The sequence below is a fragment of the Peromyscus leucopus genome, chromosome 17 (genome assembly GCF_004664715.2).
Source record: "Peromyscus leucopus breed LL Stock chromosome 17, UCI_PerLeu_2.1, whole genome shotgun sequence".
Taxonomy (NCBI): Eukaryota; Metazoa; Chordata; class Mammalia; order Rodentia; family Cricetidae; genus Peromyscus; species Peromyscus leucopus.
Window position 1 is genome coordinate 54,732,857 of NC_051077.1, and position 24,191 is coordinate 54,757,047.

The 24,191-nt window shown below is 58.0% G+C and overlaps 1 protein-coding gene across 5 annotated transcripts in view; it reads left to right on the forward strand.

Annotated features, from left to right (window-relative positions):
- Crtc1 (CREB regulated transcription coactivator 1) overlaps positions 1-24,191 on the forward strand; it is a 56,523-nt gene that overhangs the window by 26,532 nt on the left and 5,800 nt on the right. For 2 of the 5 annotated variants that reach the window (XM_028856900.2, XM_037211858.1), the window contains exons 2-12: positions 2,840-2,956; positions 5,826-5,963; positions 6,763-6,824; positions 8,612-8,706; positions 10,329-10,414; positions 12,459-12,499; positions 12,740-12,948; positions 18,355-18,488; positions 19,413-19,715; positions 21,400-21,501; positions 23,903-23,989. In XM_028856900.2, the coding sequence (XP_028712733.1) occupies positions 2,840-2,956; positions 5,826-5,963; positions 6,763-6,824; positions 8,612-8,706; positions 10,329-10,414; positions 12,459-12,499; positions 12,740-12,948; positions 18,355-18,488; positions 19,413-19,715; positions 21,400-21,501; positions 23,903-23,989 (1,374 nt within the window). The remainder of the gene's footprint in view (positions 1-2,839; positions 2,957-5,825; positions 5,964-6,762; positions 6,825-8,611; positions 8,707-10,328; positions 10,415-12,458; positions 12,500-12,739; positions 12,949-18,354; positions 18,489-19,412; positions 19,716-21,399; positions 21,502-23,902; positions 23,990-24,191) is intronic. The other 3 variants (XM_028856902.2, XM_037211859.1, XM_028856901.2) reach the window with 3 other exon arrangements.

Sequence of the window (24,191 nt, forward strand, 5' to 3'; positions counted from 1 at the left end):
CTTTTTAAACAGGTCTCCATAGCCAGTGGCTGATGGAAACTTAATCCAGCTCCTGACTGTGTCTGAGTACTTGTCTTCTACATAAAAACCTAGCATAAATTCCTTCCAGCAGAAGTGCATTCTGGGAATTCAGAGCTCGTATGGCTAACTGTGGGGCGTACTCCTTTGCATCCTTGTCTCAGAGACCGAGACTTAATCATGAGTGTCGTGGTAGAATTAGATGAACAGCTGTTGATATCAAATCCTGATAGGACTTGGAGGGCACATCATCTGCAGTCTCTCGTGACTGACACCTGTGTTTCGAGTTCTTTGTTGCATGACTGGCCCATTGGTGGTCATTCCCCAGCTCCTAGGTAGCTCAGCACATTGCTGTCAGGCTGCTGCTCTGAGGGGAGCCGGGGGAGCTTCCCACTGCCAAGGACAAGCCTCAGCCTTCGCCCGCTGTTCACATTCACACTGCCAGGCTTTCCCCGTGGAGTTTAAACCAACAAAGAAATCCCCCGCTGCTCTGTTGAGTCGCCTTCGAGTTTCCTGCTTCAGATAACTGTGCTGGGTCCCATGAAGTTGAGATGGGCGGTCCTGGCTGGTGTGCGTCAACTTGACACAACCTAGAGTCACCTGAGAGGCGGGAACTTCGGCTGATAAAATGCCTCCCTAAGATTGGGCTGGAGGTGCCGGGCGGTGGTGGCGCACACCTTTAATCCCAGCACTCAGGAGGCAGAGCCAGGCGGATCTCTGTGAGTTCAAGGCCAGCCTGGGCTACCAAGTGAGCTCCAGGAAAGGCGCAAAGCTACACAGAGAAACCCTGTCTCGAAAAAACAAAACAAAACAAAAAAAAAAAAAAAAAAAGATTGGGCTGTAGGTAAGCCTATGGGGCATTTTCTTAATTAGTGATTGATGAGAGGTGCCGTTCCTGGGCTGGTGGTCCTGGGTTCTGTAAGAAAGAAGCTGAGCAAGCCAGTAAGCCGCACCCCTCCATGGCCTCTGCATCAGCTCCTGCCTGGAGGTGCCTGCCCTGTGTGTGTGTGTGTGAGCTCCTGTCCTGACTTCCTTCAGTGATGAACAGTGCTGTGGAAGTATAAGCCAAATAAACTCTTTCCTTCCCAGCTTGCTTTTTGGTCATAATTCTTCATCGCAGCAATAGAAACCCTTAAGATACTGGCTTTGCTCTCCTGTCCTTCCTGCCTCAGCCTGCTGAGTGCTAGAATAACAGGTACGTACCCCATACCCTGCCTCAATGGTACTCTGTCAGGGAGAATGTGCTGGAGGCCTCCAGGTCACCTGGGGACAAGGGACACAGGCTAGACCTGTTTCCTGCGCAGCGTGTGTGTGTGTGTGTGTGTGTGTGTGTGTGTGTGTGTGTGTGTGTGTGTGTGTGAGAAACCGCCCCAGGGGTGGTGAAGCCCCACCACACCAGCCTAGATAGAGCAGCGACTGCAAGGCCTGTGGGTGAGCTCTGGCGTCGCAGGAGAGCAAGGCTTGTGCAGGGTGGGCGGAGCCCCGAGTATCCGACCCATCAGACCCAGTTCTGAGTTTCTTCCCCAAATGCCAGGCTTCCTTTGTTCCCAGATATAGCTGTAAACACAGTGGTCCTGATGTGGTTCTGTCCAGCCCTGTCCAGCATCCGTGGACACACGTGTACTGTGCGGTGCTCTTCCTGTCACCACAGGGGACCCATCTGTGGGGTTCATGCTAGGAGGTGGGAAACTGAGGCTGAGACAGGTAGGACCTATGGAGAGATAAGGACCTAAGGAGACCTGGAGAGATACAGCCCCAGACAAGGTGGGCGATAGGAGCCACCTTGGCGTCTCTCCAGGAGGCACACCTGTTCTGGCTTGTTTCATATTTTGAATTACTCTCACTTGTGTGGATGGAGGTCAGGGGGCAACTTGTGGGAGTCAGCTCTCCCCGGGACTAAGGATTGAACTCACGTCCTCAGGCTTAGCAGCAGACACCTTTTCTTGCCTAGCCATCTTGCCTGCCCCTTTCCATACTGCAGAGCTGTTGGGAGGGGCTCAGTGGGGAGCTGTGGGTGGGACCGGCTGGCCCCCACTGAGGACACGGAGACCTCCTTGGACAGACCCAGCAGAGGACCTAAGAACCAGGCCCCTTCATCCTCCTCTGGCCTCCACTGAGGCCCACAGGAAACAGCTGTTTACCTGGGCGAGGTGCTTGGCTGTTGGCATGCAGCCGGTTGGCGTTCTGCTTCCCCTCCAATGGCCGAGGCCTCCCCAGGAAGCAAGGGCTGGCGTGGGAGAGGGGCGGGATTTGGGAGAACCGGCCCTGTTGTGTACACAGTGTGGGACCCTAGCAACCACAGGCCCAGCCAGAGCTAATGGCGCTCTCCTGTGTGCCTGGCCACTGCGTTCAGACACTGAGGACCGTGGTCACTGAGGGAGATGGGCCATTGTCCCTACAGTTCCCAGAGAACATCTTCCCACTCCTAAGCAGGGCTGGGGACCAGCAGCCATTCCACTCGGATGAGTGGCTGTGCCTGTTTCCTCAGACAGCCCCCGGTCCTGTGGGAATTGGACACATATTACGTCAGTAGCCAGTTTCCCACTATTGAAAGGGGCTTCTCGGCGGCCAGCATATTTACGGTTTCTGGCCAGGCTTCCCCAGGTCTCCCGCAGAGTGAACCCGGCGGCCGGCTCCGTAAGTCCGTGGTCGGGAGCCTCTCCAGGGTGTGCTGTCCACTCGGGGGCCATGCAGGCCAGGCTCTGCCCGTTCCAGAATCTTAGTCCCGCAACCCCACCCGTGGGTGTCTGGACACTCTGTGGGGCTCTCAGAGAACGTGTCCCCTCCTGCATGGTGACAGCCGGTGGCTTTGCTTCTCCAGCTTCAACTGCAGAAGTCGCAGTACCTGCAGCTGGGCCCCAGCCGCGGCCAGTACTATGGCGGGTCCCTGCCCAACGTGAACCAGATTGGAAGTGGCAGCATGGATTTCTCCTTCCAGGTGAGCCTCCTGCCTTCCTGCACTTCTCTCTCCTAGGTGACACTCCCAAGTCTTCCTGTCCCAACTTTGTCCCATTCTGGGCCCCACGTCAGCCACGTACTCCAGAGACAGCCGAGTGGCCCACAGGCTGAGCGGTTTTCCTCCCACTTCTCTTATATCCCAGGGCTTGGTGGAGGAGGGGCGGCCTAGCCAGGTTCCCTGAGCTCCACAGACTCCTGGAGGCAGCCCCCCCCCACGCCCCCACACGGCTGCTCACAGCACTCAGCAGCCGCTGCACCTGCCAGCAGCCTCTGAGGCCTCGGGAAGAGCTCAGGGCCTCGGGGGCTTGGCTCGGCCGCCGCCTCCCCGGCCTGCAGCTCTCAGAAGGAAGCCCCGCCGCCTGACCCCACTTGTCTGCAGACAGTTCTTGGCAGATCTGCACACCCCGCGTGGCTCCCTCAGGCCACGGCCGCTGTCAGAATAACGTAGATAAGGGCTAGCGTCTTCTCCCCAGACCCCAGTCTTCAGAAGTGCAAGGCGGGGTGCAGACAGGGCCCCCAGTCCTCAGACACAGTGCTACCAAGGGTCTGAGAACAACCATGTCCCCAAGAGCTGGCAGGCTCCTCCCTTACCGCGTGGCAGTGTGGCTGCTGGGGTGGGCGGCCTGTGTGCCTGGGTGTGCTGTGAGCTTGGTCCTGAGGGACCTCACTGGAGTCCTGGGGCTAGGTGTACTGAAGTCACCACTTCCTGGGGCGGTGACCTCCATTTATCTTCCTTCCAGCCCCTCCTCCCTCCACCCTTCACTTAGCCCTGCATGGTCCCCACCATGGACTTCTCAGGCCCAGGGCCCAAGGAACCGTACTGGGCCCACATGTGCCTGAGGCACACGTGCCCACGGGACAGTTCAGATTCTTTGCATTTTCAGTGCAGTGGACTTTTGGGGGTAGCCCTGGCCACAGCTCAGTGTCTCTGGTAACTGAGCCCCAGACTGAGGCTGTCCTTGCCCAGCACCAGTCTGTAAGACCTTGACCCATGCCAGGCGGCGGTGGCGCACACCTTTAGTCCCAGCACTCGGAAGGCAGAGGCGGGTGGATCTCTGTGAGTTCGAGGACAGCCTGGGCTACAGAGTGAGATCCAGGAAAGGCGCAAAGCTACACAGAGAAACCCTGTCTCAGAAAAAAAGAAAAAAAGACCTTGACCCATATGTGGGCACTGGGTGCCCCATAGCTGTTTCTGTGGCTCTCAGGTAGGTCCCCCCTCCATCCCTTTACCCGAAGCGAATCTGCTCAGCGCCTCCATCTTGGGAAGTGTGTATGGACGCCGCTCAAAGTCTCCCAGGACTCTTGGGGTCCTTCTTGGGCAGATGCCACATGCACATATCCTGGGTTCTGTTGCAGCAGAGTCCAAGCGTGTGACCCAAGCTGCATGGTCCAAGCCCCAAAGCATGCACATGCCCAAGTGCTGGATCCCAAATGGGTTTGTAGCCAGGTGGTGGTGGCGCACGCCTTTAATTCCAGCACTCGGGAAGCAGAGCCAGACAGATCTCTGTGAGTTCCAGGCCAGCCTGAGCTACCAAGCGAGTTCCAGGAAAGGCACAAAGCTACACAGAGAAACCCTGTCTTGAAAAAAACAACAACAAAAGAACAAAACAAAACAAAACAAAACAAAAAACCAAATGGGTCTGTAGAGCTAGGAGGGGCCTGGAGAAGTGGGTGGGGTTGGAAGGCTGGGTGGGGTCCAGAGGGCTAGTGGCCTGTGTGTCTTGGTTGCTAATGGGGCAGAGAGCTGGGAGGGGCCTGATGTGTGGGGGCATTCTTGGCCTGGAGAGATGGGCACCAGCTGCCTCAGTTTCCCCTTGGGGCTTATAGATGTCTCAGAGAGATGACTGGCCCCTTCTTTCCCCAGGCCCTGGTGGTGAGGTTCATGGCCATCTTTGGGGCTCACTGCCTTTTCATGGGGAAAGGTATAGAAAAGTCTCAAACCACCAAGGGCTTTTTCTGAGTCACAAAGAGAGTTGGCAGTGCCCTGAAGGCAGACACAGAGAAGGAAGTAGCCAGTCCCTTCCAGCCACTGCCGACAGGAAGCCTGTTTGAATATCAGAATGGCTTTTGCTTTCTGCCTGGGGATAGAAGGGCCCAGGTGACCCGGCAGACATGGGGCAAGACATGTCCTGGGCTGGCACAGGTATCTGAGTTCACCCTAACATGGTGACAGGCTCCTGGCAGCCTTGGGGACTCCAAGGCTCGCCTGGAGTCTTGTGCCAGCCCAGGTGTGGGTAAGCAGCCCCAGCCAGCCAGGCCACGGCCCCGGAAGGCGCCTGTACTTGGCTCCTAGTGGCGCCTGGCTGAGATGCTGGGGGTGGGAGCGGGAGGGGTAGGAGAGAGGGCCACTGCTCAATCCAGAGCAGTTCTGGGCTCTGCCTCGATCCTCTTGGGAGCAAGTGCTGGGCCAGGTGGGCCCCGCAGCAGCTCTGGGCTTGAAGCCCCGGGGGCCTCTCTTGGCAGGCCCCTCCAGAGATGACGTAGGTGGGGACAGGAGGCAGGCCAGGCCTGCGAGAAAGGGTGGAGGCCTGTCTGCACCTGGCCAGCTGGGGAGAGCTATCCTTGGCACCCAGGCAGAGCTCGTACCGCCCTGTCTGGCCCTGACATGCAGGCTGTACTACGTGCCTCCTGCCCTTCCTGGGACAGCCCTGCCGGCTTTTGCACCCTAGCCCATGGTTCAGCTGGAGCGCGGGCTGCCAGAGCAGTCTGTGGAGTGGAGTCTGAGTGTGTCCGTAGCTCAAGGGTCCCCGAGGGTAGAGATGGGGAACCTCAGGCTTCAGCCAGTAACCTGGGTTTGTGTCTTCCCTATCCTTTCTGAACTCCCTTTCCTGGCCCATCCTTCTCTCCAGACACCATTTCAGTCCTCAGGCCTGGACACGAGTCGGACTACACGACATCATGGGCTTGTGGACAGAGTGTATCGTGAGCGGGGCAGACTTGGCTCCCCCCACCGCCGGCCCTTGTCAGTTGACAAGCACGGACGACAGATATCCTTTCTGCGGAGGGTGTGGGGACAGGGAGGGGACAGGGACACAGGTCCACACTGTTGCCTCTGGACACCAGATCGGGGAAATCTGGGGGGCAGCCTGGAGAGAGCCAGTGTGCTGAGTCAGAGGTGGGGTCAGTGGGACAAAGGAAAGAGTTAAGGAGAGTGTGACTCCAGACCACAGCGGACAGGGCCACAAGGGGTGATCGGGAAAGGAGTGCAGCCTTTCAAGGGCTGCAGGAAGTAGAGACTTCTAGTTGAGGCCACAGACAGAGCCAGGCCCAGATGGACACAACAGTGACCCCACACATACTGCCGGACTGTTGTTTGGAGGGTGGACACCTGCCAGGGTCCTCCTCCTCACTTGGCTGCCTCAGCGAGGTCCCCATCACAGAGTGGCCTTAGGTCGCTCTCGTCCCCACCCCCAACTGCGCAGTGGAGCTGTCATCTGCCCCTTGCTCCTTGCTTCTGAGCCTTTGGTGCAGGGAGCCGCCTCAGTTGAAGAGGTCACTTGAATTTGGCTTCCCTGAGGCATCTGGGCCCCGTGTGAGGCCCAGGCCTCGTCTTGGAATGGTTTGGAGGTGGTGCTGAGTTGTAGGTGAATGGGTCTGGCCCCCTCGGGAGCCCTTGCACCAGCAGCTGCTTCCAGCCAGACAGGAAACACCCCTTGCCCTCCTGGCCAGCTGTCTGCAGGCCAGCCACAAGCAGGGAGCCCAGGCCCCGCCCAGCAGCTCCCAGCAGCCTGTGCTGTGGCCTCCTGTGCTGTGGCCATGTCATCGAGGTTCCCTTAACCCGTACACGCCGACAGCTGCCCCTACGGCACCGTGTACCTCTCGCCTCCTGCGGACACCAGCTGGAGGAGGTCAGTGCCAGGGCCACCTGCCTCTGGGAGGAAACAGGAGATGTTTGTTACAGTTGTGTGGAGACGCAGGGCACGGTGCCTGGAAAGTGACCGAGGGAGCCAGGTGCTTCTAAAGGGTTCCCGAAGTGAACGGTCTCTGAAATATGGAGAGCATGACTTCAGGAGCCTCCAAAGCCAGTTCCCGTCCCGGCTGCTCCTCTCTCCTCCTTTCTTCCCTCTCTTTCTCTTTTTCCATATTTCTTTTTGTTTGTTGGATTTTTTGAGACAGAGTCTCCCTGTGTCGTCCTGGCTGTCCTGGAACTCACTCTGTAGACCAGACTGGCCTGGAACTCACAGAGATCCACCTGCCTCAGCCTCCCAAGTGCTGGGATTAAAGATGTACGCTATCACACCTGGCTTTGGCGGGGAGAGCATGTGTGCCACAGGTGGAGGTCAGAGGTCACTTTGAGCAGTTCCCCTCTACCACGTGGTCCTGGGCTGACACCTTAGGACATCAGACTCGGCAGCAAGCACTACTGTCTTCCGCGCTCTCTGGCTGGCCCAGGCTTTTCAAACATGGTTTCTCACTGTGCTCCTCAGGCAGGCCTCACACTCCTGGGCTCAAGCAATCCTTCTGTCTTCACCGTTGTTGGGACCACGCGTATGGATTACCATCCCTGGCTAACACACAGTTAAAACAGACGAAGCTGGGCCAGGCCGGAGGGAGTGCTTGGTGCTCAGTTGGTAGAGTATTCACTTAGCGCACACGGAGTCTGGGTTCCATCCTCAGCCCCACATAAAACTGCGCTGGAGAGATGGTTCCGTAGGTACGAGCGCAGACGATTCTTCCAGAGGGCCCAGGTTGATTCCAGCACCTACATGGTGGTTCACAGCCATCTCTAACTACAGTTCCTGGGGATCTGAACCCCTCTTCTGTCCTCCATGGACACCAGCACTCACGTGGTGCATAGGCACACGCAGGCAGAACACCCGTACACAATAAATAAATAAATAAATCTTTAAAAATATCACAATTCTTGCTGGGTGATGGTGGCGCACGCCTTTAATCCCAGCACTCAGGAGGAAGAGCCAGGCGGATCTCTGTGAGTTCGAGGCCAGCCTGGGCTACAGAGTGAGTTCCAGGGCAGGCACCAAAACAACACAGAGAAACCCTGTCTCGAAAAGCCAAAAACAAAAACAAAAAAAATCACAATTCTTTAGAAAGAAAGAAAAAAAAAAAGGCATGGAAAGCCGAGTGGCAGGTTCTTTGGGAAACTGTGCCAAACACACGGCCCTGAGTTCACATCCTGTAACCCACATGGAGTCAGACACAGCAGCACACATCTGTAATCCTGGCACACAATGCAGTGAGATGGGGTGTGGAGCAGCCTGGCATGCTCGTCAGCGAACACGGAAAGACCCTGTGCCACAGAAGGCAGGAAAGGAGAGCTTCCACAGACTGTCTCCTGACTTCCACGTGCATGGCACACCATGCGCATGTTACCACAGCGCTCTGGAGGTGGAGACAGAACCAGCAGAGGTCCAAGTTCAGCTATACAGTGAGTTGAGGCCAGCCTGGGCTACATGAGACCCTGTAGAAAAGCCTAGGCTATTTTCATTCCATTTTACCCATAATAAAATTGATCACAGAGAAGTCAGAGCACTAAGCTGAGCCCACACAGCTAGCGATGGAATGACCCACACAGGCTGCCCATGGGGCAGGTCCGGGACCCTTGTAGGGACTAAGGCTGTATCTAACTTGGATAGATCAAGGCTGAGCCTGACTGTTACCGTCTCTCTGTCCCCAGGACCAACTCTGACTCCGCCCTGCACCAGAGCACAATGGCACCCACGCAGGCAGAATCCTTCACAGGCGGGTCCCAGGATGCACACCAGAAGAGAGGTATGTCAGGGACCCAGGCAACCCAGCCTCGGGTGGCCCCCGTGTCCGTGAGGTCACCAGACTGTGGGGGACTAATATTTAGAGACTCAGAGTAGGGCAAATGTTCTCGGGGAGTCTTGCCCCAGGGGCGGGGTGGCGGGGTGGTGGTGCTGGAGTTGGGTGTTGAAGGATGCGTACGTTTTTGTAGGTAGAACCATCGCTGGGCGATGAGCACTGGCTGTATCCTGGGCCAGTTGGCAAGCACATACAGAGAAGGTCTATTAACCCCCACAGGAGTGGAGGATAGACTGTAGCTAGCTTCAGGTACCGCTTGATCCAGGACCCCCAGGTCTCCTGCCCGGAACCGTCTGCGCCCCTCCCTTGGGCCCAGCTGGGTAACCTGTGTGAGAAAAGGGCCGTCTCCTCCCCCTGCTGCCATCACACAGCCCTGAGCTGAGGCTGTGCCCCGGTCCTGGGCTCCCGCGTGGGCCCCGACAGCTCTTGTCTGAAGAGACAGAAGTGTGGGCTGTGAGGCTAGGTGCAGCAAACCCATGCCAGGCCTGACAGGGCCTTGGACACCAAAGCCAGGGAAATCACCTCCCTTGTATCTGAGGCCCAGGTGCTGAGAGGGCCTGTGGGGGGCAGGTCCCGGGGTCCCAGGGAGCCTCTGCTGGTTAAGACTCACCCTGGGGGAAGGTTGCTGGCAGGCACCCAAGGCTGCAAGTTAAAGACCCTGTCTGCAGGGGCGGGGCGGGGAGAACAGTCCAGGCTGTTCTGAAACCTGTGGTCTCCTTAAATGGGGTACACATGACAGTCTCATGCCCTCTCAGGAGCCTCGGTGGGGTTCTGTGACGTGGAAGGACCCACGTCCTGTGCTCTGAGAGGGACCAAGGCAGTACAGGGTCCCCTGGCTGCCTCCTGGCACCCCCTGACCTGCTTTCCATGAAGTTCTTTCCCATCTACCTTTGCTCCTTCTGGCCCTGTAAGTCACAAGGGAAGACTTGAACCCAGCAAGAGGCAGAAAACAGGGCAGAGTGTGGCCACGGAGCATTTGCTGAGCGCTGGGGCCCAGGTCCGTCCCCAGCATTGGAGAAAGACACCCTCACTGTGACTAAGGCAGGCTTCAGGCACATCAACCATGTCCATCCCCTCGTCCCCCGGCCCTCGTCCCCCCAGGCCCCTCGAAGCTCTCCAGTCGCACCCATTGGTCTAGCCTGAGGTCCCTTCTGACATCTCTGCTCATCCTCAAGCACACCCCGTCTAGGCAGACCACTTAAATCCCAGGTAGCATCAGCAATGGGGTCAGAACCTGTGGTCAAGTGTGGGGGACCCGAGCCTGGCCCAGCCGCTGGGTGCAGACCGGGGAGCGGTGAGCCTCAGTGAGTCTCAGCTTCTCCGATGACCTTCAAGTCAGGGCTTCCAGGGCCCCGGCCAGCTTGGGGTGGGGTCCTGCCGCCATCTTGGCTCTTGTGCGCAGGCCGCCAGCTGAGAGCCCTTGTGCAGGGTTTCCTGGTGATGAAGCCTCTCTCACAGCTTCAGTAAACCTCCCAAGCTTGCTGTCAGGGCCGTGCAGGCCGCGTGGCCCTGGGGTCGCTGGGCTGTGTAGTCACGGCTTCCTGACTCTTCTCTCCCCCAACACCCAGTCTTGCTGCTCACCGTCCCAGGCATGGAGGAGACGAGGTCCGAGACGGACAAGACCCTTGCTAAGCAGTCATGGGACTCAAAGAAGGTGAGAGCCGCTGGGTGGGCCAAGCTTCTCCCAAAGCCAGCCCGAAACAGATGACGAGGTGGCGTGTTGAGGTGGCTCCATCTCCCCCAGGGTGGGACCCTTGCTCAGCTTGACCGGAACCCGAGCTTTGACATCCACAGCAGGCCTGTCAAACTGCCTAGAAACAGCTCAAAGAAGTGTTGTCTATGGCTGGTCACAGTGGTGAAGAGGACAGACACTCGTCTCAGCTGGGACCCCGGCACACTGTGCCCAGGCCGAGGCAGGAGCTATAGAGCAAGGCCTTGCTTCAGAACACCAAGAAAAAGCAGGCCTGGTGAGCCACCAAGCCTGGGGACCTGGTTCCAGCCCTAGGAGCCACGTGGTGGAAGGGGGGGACCAACTCTCTCAAGTTGTCCTCTGACCTCCGCGTGCCTGTAATAGCACAAGCGTGCGCAGACCCCTCCCCATGCACACACAAATAAGGAATAAATGCCGTTTAAAAGGGGAAGGTAGAGCTGGGCATGTGGCTCAGCGACTCTTGCCGAGGACCCAGGTCTGGTTCCCAGCACCCACAAGGTGACTTACAATCATCTGTGTTGAGCTCCAAGAGACCAGTGCCCTCTTCTGACTTCCTGAGCACCAGGCACACACCTGTACACATTCATACATGCAGGCAAAATACACAATAAAAAGTAAATTCGTCTTTTCCTTTCAAAATAAAAGGGAGGCCAGTGGTGTGACTCAGGTAGCAGGTTTGCCCAGCATATATGGGTTCCACCCCCAACACTGAAGGGCTGGTGGTGCACACTTTTAATCCCAGCAAGGAATCAGAGGCAGGTGGATCTCTTTTTTGGTTTTTCGAGACAAGGTTTCTCTGTGTACTTTTGGTGCCTGTCCTGGATCTCCCTCTGTAGACCAGGCTGGCCTCAAACTCCCAGAGATCCGCCTGGCTCTGCCTCCCGAGTGCTGGGATTAAAGGTGAGCGCCACCACTGCCTCCAGGATCAGGTGGATCTCTTATGAATTCGAGGCCAGCCTGGTCTACATAGAGAGTCTTAGAACAGCCAGAGCTACACAGAGAAACCTTGTCTCAAACCAAAACCAAAATAAACAAAAAGAAAAGAATTTCTGTCCATCTAAATGGCTCTAAACTCTTGTTGGCTCAGCTTGGAAGCAGGGTGGGTGCGGCCTGTGCACAGCTGATCCTGTGTGATCTGATGCTCACCTCATCTCAGCAACCCGAGGCTGAGGCAGCAGGAGCAGGGGCTTGCAACCATCCTGGGCTACAAGACGGTTTGCAACCATCCTGGGCTACAAGACGGTTTGCCAACATAGAAATACTTTTTAAAAGGATGGATACATGTTCAGAGACCTTAGGGCCTCCGAGTCCATGGATCGCTTGTCTTTTTTTTTTTTTTTTTTAGTTACATTTTTTAAATATATAGTGTACGTGAGTGTGTGTGTGTGTGTGTGTGTGCGCTTGTATGTGTATCTGGCATGCGTGAGGAGGAAAGAGGACAAATTCAGGAGTCCGGTCTCTTCTGCCCTGGGAGTCCTAGGGATCCAACTCAGACTATCATCCTATGTGGCAAGCTCTTTGATTGGCTGAGCCATATTGCTGCCCCAGAAAGCTTTTCCAAACCTTCCCCAGCCAGAGTCCCATAATACACCGAATCTGCTGGTCACAAGTCACCCTCAGGGAAGCCCGCAGCTGCTGTCTGCCTGCCCTGCATCCTCTGGTGTGAGCTCCAGCCTGCAGCACTGACCCCCAGGGGATCAGGATCTCAGAGCCCATGGGCAACCAGGAGTCCCCAGTGCCGCAGCCTAGATCTGGGCTTGGGGCTTCAGCAAAGCCCCTGGCCGTGACTACCCACAGGGCAGCTACAGGATCTGGAGAGGGTTTGGGAAGGCCCCTCCTTATAGCTCCTGGCTCTGCCCTGGGCTTCTCCAAGCCACCCCTGTATGGCTGCTGATCCTGGGCAGGAGACGGGAATAGCAGAAGGGCACTGAGCTCAGCACACAGGCGGCCACGCCTGCCACCCACCAACTGCTCTGCTCTCTTTCAGACGGGTTCCAGGCCCAAGTCCTGCGAGGTTCCCGGAATCAAGTAAGTCTGGGCCCCCCACACCTCCTGTACCCAGGATGTCCTGGCCCCTGTCCCTGTGGACAGCTGTCCTCCCACCTGGGGCCCTGTCATGTTCACATCTCACCCAGGGGTGTTGTTTTGTGCCCACCGATCCCCTCAGTCCCCTCCTGTCTCACCGCAGTTGTCCTAGGGTGGCGCGGCTGGCCAGCCAGTCACTGTCCCAGACCTCACGTCCTGTCTGCATCTGCCCCCCCCCACCAGCATCTTCCCATCTGCAGAGCAGGAGAGCACGTCAGCCCTGATCCCCGCTACCCACAACACAGGGGGCTCCCTGCCTGACCTCACCAACACCCACTTTCCCTCCCCACTCCCGACGCCGCTGGACCCCGAGGAGCCCGCCTTCCCCGCTCTCACCAGCTCTAGCAGCACCGGCAGTCTGGCACATCTGGGCGTCAGCGGCGCAGGTCAGGGTAAGGTTCCCATGCCGCCCACACCCCGCAGCAGCATGTGCTGGAGTGAAGAGTTCATGGGACTGTGTCTGAGGGGATACACCCGTCCACAGAGCCACACAGGGCACAGCCTGTGCAAAGGTCCTGGGGTAGGAAGCTAGCGTTGCCTCCATGAGTCGAGGGTGGCTTTAGGGCTGTGCCGTGTAGCGCCCAGCTTCAGGGAAGGTCTGGGAGCAGGAGGGAACCCAAAGCCTTTGACTTCGTTTGCTAGTGAGACTTTGGCTTGGTCCTTCCAAGCTCCCTTTTTTTTTTAATTAAAAAATATTTCATGTGTATGAATGTTTTGCCCACGTGTCAGTGTGCACTTGTGTACACAGTACTTTCTGAGGACAGAAGAGGGCGCTGGCTCCTTGGATCTGGAGTTACAGGTGATTGTGTGCATGCTGGGAGCTGAACCTGGATCCTATATAAGAGCAGCCTGTGCCCTTAACCACTGGGCCATGCTCCGGGCCACCCTCACCTTTGAAAAGCTTATTTCTCCCCTTGGCCTGTTCCATGCCCCAGCTCTTCCTTGCCCATCTCTGGCTCCCAGTTTGACCCAACACTGCTTTTCGGGGCTACTGTGGCTGTGTCCTCTTTATTTTTATCCCCTACTTGTTAAAAGCCTGACCATCAGCCCGCCGTGATGCTCGCCCTGACCCTGCTCAGCTCCTCCTCCCCCAGCCTTGTGCCTGCCCCACGAGAGCGGAGTCCCGCGCTCACGAGAGCGGAGTCCCGCGCTCCCTCTTCTGACCGTCTCCCAGCCCTGACATCGCAGTCCACCTGTTCCCTCCAGGGCCTCTGCACAGGCTGCCTGGGCGCGGCACCTCCCTGTCCTGATCCCTCGCGCACGCTGTCCCAGCTGGCACCTCCCCCTCTTCTTCAGCCCCTTGGTGTGGGCCTGTGTCCCCGAGGGCGTACAGCAAGCCCCAAGCTGTTAGTGCTGTGGGTGGCCACGTGGGTTAGGACAGATGGTGGGGCACACTGAGGATGGGGGTGCGCGGGTCGCAGTGGGCTCATCACCCGGGGTAAAGAGCTGCTGAAGAGCACCGTGACCGGGCCGGGCCGGTGGAGCCGAGACCAGACCTCCATGCCTCCCACTGATGGGAGCACAGCGAGGGAGGGGGTGGCAGGTGGGATGGGGCCACTGTGCCTGAGGGGTTATTTCCTGGGATTGAAAACGAGGGCTCGTGTCTGCTCCATCGATGCTAAAGACGGAAGTGGGCTCGTCCACACGTGCTCAGGCAGCTCTTTACCACTGTGCCGCACACACCACCGCCCCAGCCCCTTCCCGAGGCTTCCGGGTGAGCAGGTGGGGCCAGAACACGAGAACTGACCATCAGTGCAGGCTGTGAGTCCTCACAGCCCGGTCACGTGCCTGTCAGTGCTCAGCTACGAGGCCCCGGGCACAGGGAGGGTCTCGAAGCCGGGGGCCTCAGCCCTGCACAGAGGCTGCGAGTCCGAACCTTGCTCCTCTCTCTGCCTCCTGCTCTAGCCTTCTCCTCCAGCTGTAGTTACAGTGTAAGCGAGCACAAGAGAGAGCTGGGTGACACTGTTGATGGCCCGCCGTCATCCTAGGCACCCTACCCTAGAAATTAATCTGTGCCACGTGTGGTTACAAGCCAGCCACTCTCCTTCGCCGGGGACTTCATTTTCTGGGCACCTTTTAGGTTGAGCCAGACCCTGGCACATAGACAGTCCCCACCATAGGCAGAGCCTGTTAAGGGAAAGGGGCTGGGGGACTGTGCCCCCCCCCGCCCCCCCGCCGCCGCCCACCTTGTCTGCAGGCCAGTACACAGGAGGCTGGCTAAACTCAAGAGGCCTGCAGGGCCCCTCCAACAGGGCTTACATGCCAGGGCCAGGCCACTGCCACCTGGCCAGCCTGCCCTGCCCTCCCCTGTCCAGACATCCCTCCAGCTGGCTCTGCTCCATAGGTGATCCAGGCTGGGCAGAGGGACCCACCAGCAGGGTGCCCGGGTGATTTGCCTGCCCATCTGGCCTCTCTGGGTGTGGTGGTGCTTAGGCAAGGATTAAAAATGCCCTTGTGTTCATGATCAGAGGGCCAGGGCTAAACACAGCAGCTGGCAGAGTGATTCCTGCGGCCCACAGTGTGTGTGTGTGTGTGTGTGTGTGTGTGTGTGTGTGTGTGTGTGTACTCATGCTTATTACTTACTTTGAATCCATGTTTAAAAATTAATCCAGGGAGGCCAGGTATGATGAAGTATGCCTTTAATCCCAGCACTTGGGAGACAAAACCAGATGTATCTCTGTGAGTTCGAGGCTAGCCTGGGCTACCAAGTGAGTTCCAGGAAAGGCGCAAAGCTACACAGAGAAACCCTGTCTCGAAAAACCAAAAAAAAAAAAAAAAGAAAAAGAAAAAAAGAAAAACAAGAAAGAAAGAAGGAAAGAAAGAAAAAGAAAGATTGCCATATGTCCCACTTCCGCTCGTGTGTGTGTGTGTGTGTGTGTGTGTGTGTGGTGCCTGCTGAAGCTGGAAGAAGGTCTTGGGTTCTCTACAAGAGCAGCAAGTGTTCTTAACCACTGAGCCATCTCTCCAGCCCCACCTCACTCCCGCTCATTTTGTTGTTGACAAGGTCTCATACAGCCCAGGCTGGGCTATAACCTGCTGTATAGTCAGGCATAATCTCCAACCTCTAATCCTCCTGCCTCCATCTCCCAAGTGTGGGGTGACAGGCATGCACCACTCTGTCCGGTGTATGTGGCATTGGGGACCAGAACAGGCTCTTGTGCATCCTGGGCAAGCCAGCCTGTACCAACCGAGCCCCAGCCAAGTCCCAGCCTTCCACATGGACTTATTTTTTTGATTATTTTTAGATTTATGTGTGTGAGTGTCTGCGTGTCTGTGCACCGGGTCTGTGCCTGGTGCCCTTGGGGTCAGAAGAGGCTGTAGGGTCCCCTGGGACTAGAGTTACAGATGGCTGTGAGCCCATGTGGGTGCTGGGATCAGAACCTGGGTCCTCTACAAGAGCAGCCAGTGCTCTGAAGCATTGAGCCGTCTCTCCAGTCCCTACCTCCACTTCCTACAGAGCTCCGACCTCTGGCATGTGTCCTCACTGGCCCATATGTGCTCTGTATCTCAGCAGCCCTGACAGGTGCCTGTCACCCAGAAGCCAGGCTGCAGCCCAGAGTCCTGGCCTCGAGGAAGCTCTGAGTGCTCCCTCCCAGACAGCGCCCCAGCTCTGCCCCCAGCAGGAGAGCCACCCCACCCACCCCAGTGCTCGGTAGGAGCAGAGCCCAGCAGGATCTGAGAAGTGCAGCCGCCTCACAGGTGCCTGCCCCGGCACAGAGGCCTCTCACTTCATCTTCCCTGGGAACGCTAGGTGTATTCCCAACTCCAGGAATAAGGCGGATCGGTGCCGGGGCAGGCAGGTCCCAGATCCTCTGGTGACTCGGGCACTCCCACCTGGCTCTGATGGTCTGACGGTGCCAAGTCCTCCCTATGCTGGCACCCTCCCTGGCACCTCACTGGCACCACCTGAGGGCGCTGCTAACATCTGCTGGCTGCTGATGAGGAAGCCGTCTGCGGGAACATGGGAGAGGGAGGTGTCAGTGCGGGCCCTCGGGGCTCCCCTGTCATCAGAAGGGCCTGTTGCCTGCTTGGCTTGGCGCCCAGGATGAGGCAGCTTGCCCCCTCTCTGCCCTGTGCCCTTGATCTCACCCAGGTCCCTCATCGCCTCAGAATTCAGGGATCAGAGTCCTGGGAGGGGGAGGGGAGGGGAGGGTGAGGGCTGGGGCAGCAGGGCCTGCAGAGGCCCTGGCGGGTGTGGGCATGTCACGTCAGGGCAGGCCTGGGGAGTGAGAAGGAGTCTGGTTTCAGTTCAGGCAGCCTTGGTGGGGAGTGGGAGGAGCTCCGCCATCCTGAAGGTGCCAGAGGAGGATGCGGATGAAGGTCACTAGGTTGTTAAGAGGTGCCTTGGCGGGAAAGAACATGCTTGTGGAGGGCCCTGGTGTTGCAGAAACCCTCGGGATGGAGTTGCCTGAGACAAGCAAAAAGAGAGAGGACCATGGCGGCACAGGCCCGGGATCCTGGCACTGGGAGACAGGGAGGATGATTGCGCTGGGGCCGGAGTCAGCCTGGGCTACCTAGTGAGTTCCAGGATAGCCCTGTGTGAAACAAGTGACGCCTTGGCAGCGGGAAGCTCATTTGGTGCGCTGCTTGCAGCTCAGCTGACAGAGTGCCTGCCTGCCTACCGTGCAGAGTCCCTGGGTCAGTCCTTAGAACGGCAAAAACTGGGCACGGTGGCTCGTGCCTGTCCCCTTAGCACGAGGCTCAGGAGTTCAAGGTCGTTCTCACGACACAGCCGGCCTGAGCTACACAAAACCCTGTCCGAAAGAATAAAGAGCCGGGCAGTGGTGGCGGCGGCGCACGTCTTTAATCCCAGCACTCGGGAGGCAGAGCCAGTGTGAGTTCAAGGCCAGCCTGGGCTACAGAGTGAGTTCCAGGAAAGGTGCAAAGCTACACAGAGAAACCCTGTCTCGAAAAATCAAAAAAAAAAAAAAAGAATAAATAAAAATATAAAAAGGGTCCAAGCAGTGGTGCACACACCTTTAATCCCAGCATTTGAGAGGCAGAAGCAGGTGGATCTTTGTGAATTTGAGGCCAGCCTGTCTATGAAGAGAGTTCCAGGATAGCCAAGGCTACACACACAGAGAAACCCTGTCTTGAAAAACCAAACAAATACATACATACACACACACACACACACACACACACACACACACACACACACACACACACACACACACATATGGCGTTGGCTCAGTGATTAAGAGCAGTGGCTGCTCTCGCATGGACCAGGTTTAGTTCCCAGGCCCACGTGGTGGCTCACAGCCATCCGTAACTCCAGGTCCAGCGGATCTGATGCCCTCTTTGTCCTCCACTGTCAACGAGCACACACATGGTGCACAGACATACATTTGGGCAAAACATTCACACACATTAAGTAAATCTTAATAAATCAATATATGTGCCAGTAGGGAAGGACATTATCTTCTAAACCAGGAGACATCATAAAGGCTGAGTAAGGACACACCTCCACTGTCCCTGTCACCAGAGGTCGGCAGGCCTAGGCTTCTGTGGCCGATAACTCCCCTCGACCAATGATGGGCGGCACCTCCAGGGGTAATGTCCAAGCCCACGACAGGCTCTGGTTGGTTACATGGGGCAGTGCTGATTGGCTGGGGCTGTGAGACACAACAGAAGAAAGTAGACTGCTGGGCTGGGGGACCCAGGGCGGTCACTGATGGGACAGCTGTCCTCAGAGCCCCGTCCTGGGTTTGGCCACAGGCAGCGCCCGTTTGCTTCTCTCTGAGCAGCTGGGCTGTGCCCGTGTGGCCGCCTCTCCTTAGCCCCCCTCTTCTTTTCAGGTATGAACACCCCCAGCTCTTCTCCGCAGCACCGGCCAGCAGTCATCAGCCCCCTGTCCCTGAGCACAGAGGCCAGGCGGCAGCAGGCCCAGCAGGTGTCACCCACCCTGTCCCCGCTGTCACCCATCACTCAGGTGCGAGGGCGAGGTGGGTGGGAAGTCCACCAGCCCTTCCTTCCCCCGGCCTGTGGGATCTGGACCTTGTTGTATTTATTTGTGTGTGTGTGCGTGCGCGCTTGAGTGAGTGGATGTGCACCATGTGCGTGCAGGTTCCCTTGGAGACCAGAGGTGTCAGGTTCCTTGGACTGGAGTTAGAGGGGAACTGATTCTGGGAACCGGACCCAGGTTCTCTGCATGAGCAACCAGCATTCTCAGCTCCTAGCCACCTCTCCGGCCGGCCCTGTGTGTATTGTTTATCAACAAATTGAGACAGAAACTGTGTCTGTTTGGTGGTTGGTTTTGGTTTTGGGTTTTTCGAGACAGGGTCTCACTGGGAAGCTCTGGCTGTCCTGGATCTCACTCTGTAGCCCAGGCTGGCCTCGAACTCACAGAGATCGACCTGGTTCTGCCTCCCGAGTGCTGGGATTAAAGGCGTGCGACACCACCAGGCATAAAGCAGTGTTTTATACTTATTTTGGAGTATTTTGTTTTTAAGACAAGGTTTGTGCAGCACTGAGGAGCGGAGAATGACCTTGAACTCACCGCCCTCTGCTCCCCTCTCCCACATCCCCTCCTGGCTACATTAGTGGTCTATCAGCAGGCATCAGGGTGAGCAGGCAGAGACCGCAGCGTAGGCCGGCCCCATACTCCTGCCTAGCCTCCCGAGTGCTGGAGGACAGGTGTGCACCTCTGCCCAGGGTCTCTCTGTATTTATTTTGTATGCCCTGTTAGAGATTCTGTCATTTCCTGCTGGGGTAAGGTCTGTCCTCACGGAGTGTGGCCTCCTGATCAAGGGAGAGCAGGCTGGGATCAGACCCACAGACTTCCTCCCCTGCCGCTACCGGCACTGAGGGCCCAGCGCCGCCGCCGCCGCCGCCTCATCCTTTTCTTCTGCTGCAGGCCGTGGCCATGGATGCTCTGTCCCTGGAGCAGCAGCTGCCCTTTGCCTTCTTCACCCAGGCTGGCTCCCAGCAGCCTCCCCCACAGCCCCAGCCACCGCCTCCGTCTCCGCCTGTGTCCCAGCAGCAGCCGCCGCCCCCGCAGGTGTCTGTGGGCCTCCCCCAGGGTGGGCCGCTGCTGCCCAGTGCCAGCCTGACGCGGGGGCCCCAGCTGCCACCTCTCTCCGTCACTGTACCGTCCACTCTTCCCCAGTCCTCTGCAGAGAACCCCGGCCAGCCACCCATGGGGATCGACGCCACCTCGGTAAGCCTGAGGGGGTCCCGGGGCACTCCGTGGGGCTCCGGCTGGCACTGTCGAAGCGCGTACTGGAGAAAGGGAGGCGCAGACAGGGTCGCTGGTCCCAGGCTTCTCTCAAGAATATCCCACTCGCAGCCGCCCTCTCGCTGAAGTCAGGGGAGTGGGTTGCACTGTGAGGCGCAGGCTGGAGGGAGACGCGTGGGATGCAGATTCAGGTTGAGGAGGCAGGGCCTAGGCTGGACCCTTTAACCCCTGACCTCTATGCCTTGCTAAATACAGGGGTGGCAGGTCCCATCTCTGTTCGGCTACATGGGAGGACCCGTTTGGGAACACTGAGCTTTCCCCGTTTTTCCATTTCGGCCTAGGCTGCTGACCTGAAGGTGGTGATCAGGTGACCGAGCCAGCAGCTAGGAGGCCATGCCGCCAAGCGGCTCTGAGCCTCAGAGGGAACCTGCCAAGGGGGCCCCGGTGGAAGTGCCCGCTCAGGGCCTGGGGGTGGCGCCATGCTCCAGCTACACACAGAGAATCAGCAGGGCCTGGCCCCCACCCCAGGGACAGTGGATTCCCTGTACTCCTCCTTCACCCACATGCTGCTGATGGGGTGCCCCTCCCTAGACCCCACCCCAGCCTGCTCACACAGGGCCACTCAGTACTCTGGGGAGGCTGTGCGAGAGGCCAGAGTGACAGCTCGGGATACCGTGTGGTACACGCAGCCTCCGGGCTGGAGTGGGGTCAGAGTTCAGGCCCTGCCCTGCACAGCCTGCCTCTGAGCAGCTGGGCCTTGGTAATGCCCTGAGCAGGCAAGGAGGTGGTCGCTGTCAGGTGTCAGGGTGCAGGCTGCTCCTGAGGGGACCGTGCCGTGTGTTCGCTGCGGACCCAGGGGCTGAGGGGGTGGGGCAGAGGCCTGTGAAGCTGCTGGTCCTGCCCAGTGTATGGGGTGGGGGGTTGAATGAGTGTGAACATGTGTGAATTCCAGCACACCCACAGGGTGCGTGCAGCAGGCGTGTAGTGTGTGTCTGTACACGTGTGTCTAGGTATGCAAGCATAGTGTCAGTGCATGCTGAAACCTGTGGGCGTATGAAGATGGCTGTGTCCATGGATATGCACACATGTATATGTTCATGTAAGTGGTGCATGCTGTGGTGTGTGCAAGTGTGTTTGTGGGCGTTTTGTGTGTGGGGTGGTCAGGTGAGTGGCATTGTATGTGATGTGCTTAATAGGAGAGTGGATTACAGTGTGAATGGGCAGGTGTGTCAGGCGGGTGTGCAAGTGTGTCAGGCGGGTGTGCAAGTGTGTCAGGCGGGCGTGCAAGTGTGTCAGGCGGGTGTGCAAGTGTGTCAGGCGGGCGTGCAAGTGTGTCAGGCGGGCGTGCAAGTGTGTCAGGCGGGCGTGCAAGTGTGTCAGGCGGGCGTGCAAGTGTGTCAGGCGGGCGTGCAAGTGTGTCAGGCGGGCGTGCAAGTGTGTCTAGGAATGCTGTGCCCAGTGCTTTTGGCTCTGACAGGGTCAGGGTTGTGCACCAGGCAGGAGTCCCTGCTGTGGGCTCCCGTGGGGCCATGCAGCCCTCCATGTGGCCTTGAGAAGCTGCATCAGCCAGCTCCTCCTCAGAGGATTCTCAGGAGGGTCCAGGCGTCGGGCTGGGGCTCGTGGCCCGCACAGGAGTCGGCGGACGCTGACCCGTCTGTCCTCACAGGCACCGGCTCTGCAGTACCGCACAGGCGCGGGTTCACCGGCCACCCAGTCGCCCACCTCTCCAGTCTCCAATCAAGGCTTCTCCCCTGGAAGTTCCCCGCAAGTAAGGGCCCCTCCCTGGGCCCTGCCACGCGTCACTTGTCCCATGTGTCTAGTGCTGTCCTGTGGTGTCACCCACTCCATGCCATCTGTCCTCGCCATCAGCCCAGGGCTGGGCGCCCACTGAGCAGGCCACCTGTGCCTAGGGGCAAGACAGGATGGGCACGCAAGTTAGTCACACTGGTAACCCCAGCCCCAGAGCTACCCGTCAAAGTTTCTCAGGATGCCAGAACAGCCCCACAGTGTGGCTCAGAAGCCCCTGGAGCCGGAAGCCTCAAGGTCCGTGAAGGTCAAGGGGTAGCCTATCAGAGCACAGCCGAGGTGACCAGACGGTCTGTGGTGGCTGCCCTGCCTCTGCCTCCACCCCTAGTCCAGTTGTTGAAACAGCAGACTGTATGTGACCTCACTTGGCTGATGTGGGCTTTGTTTTATTTGGGCTGTGCTTTTGAGACAGGGTCTTACGTAGCCCAGGCTGTCCCCTCATTCACTGTAGCGCCCAAGTGGCCTCAGACTCTGAGTCCTTCCTGAATGCCTTCCCAGTGCACAGTGTGTACCTCTGGCTTGGCCCAGGTCAGCCTCAGAAAGTGTCCCCCCCTCACTCCCTGCCCTGGTGTCCATACTCAACTCAGGGGTCGAGTGGGGCTCAGTCTCACCGGGCCCACATTCTGTGCGGATCTTCAGGGGCTCACCATCCTGGGACCACCCCACCCTAAAATGTCACCAGGCAGAGACTTGTATGGGCCTTTGTAATGCCCCAGGTCCTGAAGTCTGTCCTCAACCCTAGTAAGAGGCGATAGGTTCCTTCCAGGCTAGAGCCAGGAGTGCCAGGCAGGAGTGCCAGGCAGGAGTGCCAGGCAGCCTGCTTCTGGGGCACAGGGAGGAGGTATGAGGTCCCCGATGGTGGCCATCCACCTGCTTCATCACCTGGAGTCCACCTAATGTCAACACCTCTCAGTCCACTCACACTGAGCTCTGGAGCTCCGGGGACACACAGAGGCAAGTAGGAGTCCACACCCCATCACATACTTCTCTGAACAATTATGGGATGTTGTTTGTCCCAAAGGGAAGCAGGTTGTCGTAGTCTGGGCAGGCAGCTCATCCTGTCTCGTTCAGCCTGTGGGTCTGGCATTTGTCATTTGCTGATGTGAAAAACAGGTATCTCTTGCTGGTGACGACAGGACTCTTAGGGTATTTTACCCCAATGGGAGATTGCAGATGCACAAGATTCTTCCAGAACCCAGAGGTGCCTGGGTGAGACCACAGCTGGCTTCCTATTGGGTTTCCTTAGACATCTCCTCTCATACCTGCTCTGTCCCTCTGAGAATGGTGTCGTGTCTGCAGCCAGACCTGGTCCTCTGCTAGAATTCACGCCCCATCCCTGAGCAACCCTGAGTTTAGGCTCTGAGACAGAATCAGTCACCAATCTCAGAAGCACCCCCAGCACCCCAAAACAGCCCTGTCCCCCCTTGAATGAAACCTTCAGCTGCTGCTGAGGCTGTGGGGTCTCGGGCAGCAGGTTCTGATGTGAGAGGAACCGGATCCTGAGCTCAGCCTAAATGAAGCTGCATTGGCAGCCCATGGACACCTAGAATCTCACTGGGCATCTGCACTGCACACCCATTCAGGAGGTGCCTGGGGTCTGGTGGCCTTGGGCCACTCTGTCACAGAGGAGAAAATGGGTCTCCATCTTCAGTGACCTGTCGGGCCTGTGGTAGCTATAACTCTAGCTGGAACTATTAGGGTGCCTTGGGTGTGACTTAGCCACCTTTGTGGCCATCCGTGCCGTTTTGTCCATGTCCCACCCGCTCCAGGGCATGTCCTGGGTGCAGCCTCCAGAGCTCCCTCTGCCTTTCCCATGGCTCCTACAGAGCCCTGTCCTTCTGCCTGTTCCTGAAAGCCTGGCTTGCCTTGGCTAAAGGCAAGTGTGATGGGGTGTGCCCCCAAGAGCCCAGGGTCTCACTGGCAGGCAGCCCTAGGCAGTGACTTGTCTGTCCTGTGCACTGTGCCGTCTAGAGGGTATCTGGTGCCCTGTCTCCCCAGAAACATACTACATCCCAGACAGAGCACGCACATCTGCCTGTCCTCAGCTTCAGGATTAGCCAGTACCTCCCCTGTGAAGAAAGTGATGTTTCCTATACCCAGGCTGGGGCAGGGGAGTAGGGCAGTGCTTTGGGAAGCATCAGAGGCCCCCTGGGAGTGGGTGTGGGAAGGAACAATAGCCCCAGCATTGGGGCGTGCCCTCTAAGAATCCCAAGATAAATGCCAGCGCTCTGGGAAGCCCCAGGGGTCTCGTCCCGTCCAGCTGGGCTGTGGGAAGCATGGGCTTCATGAGCCCCAGCACAGAGGCCCCCGTCCCAACCTGGGTCTCAGGCTGCAACCACAGCAGGCCTCTTTTCTGTCCACAGCACACGTCCACCCTGGGCAGCGTGTTTGGGGACGCGTACTATGAGCAGCAGATGACAGCCAGGCAGGCCAATGCTCTGTCCCGCCAGGTGAGCGGGTGCCCAGGCCTGTGGGCCACACCACCATAGGAGCAGGCCTCACGGGGACCCGTGTACAATCCGAGACTTCACTGCTCTGCCCACCGCAGAGGCCCCGCGAGGGTGGCTTGACCTCTGTGCAGCCTGCAGATGGGAGTTTGAGGGCACAGAGGAGGAAGGCAGGCCTCGGGCTCCGCGCCACGGTGGGGCTGTG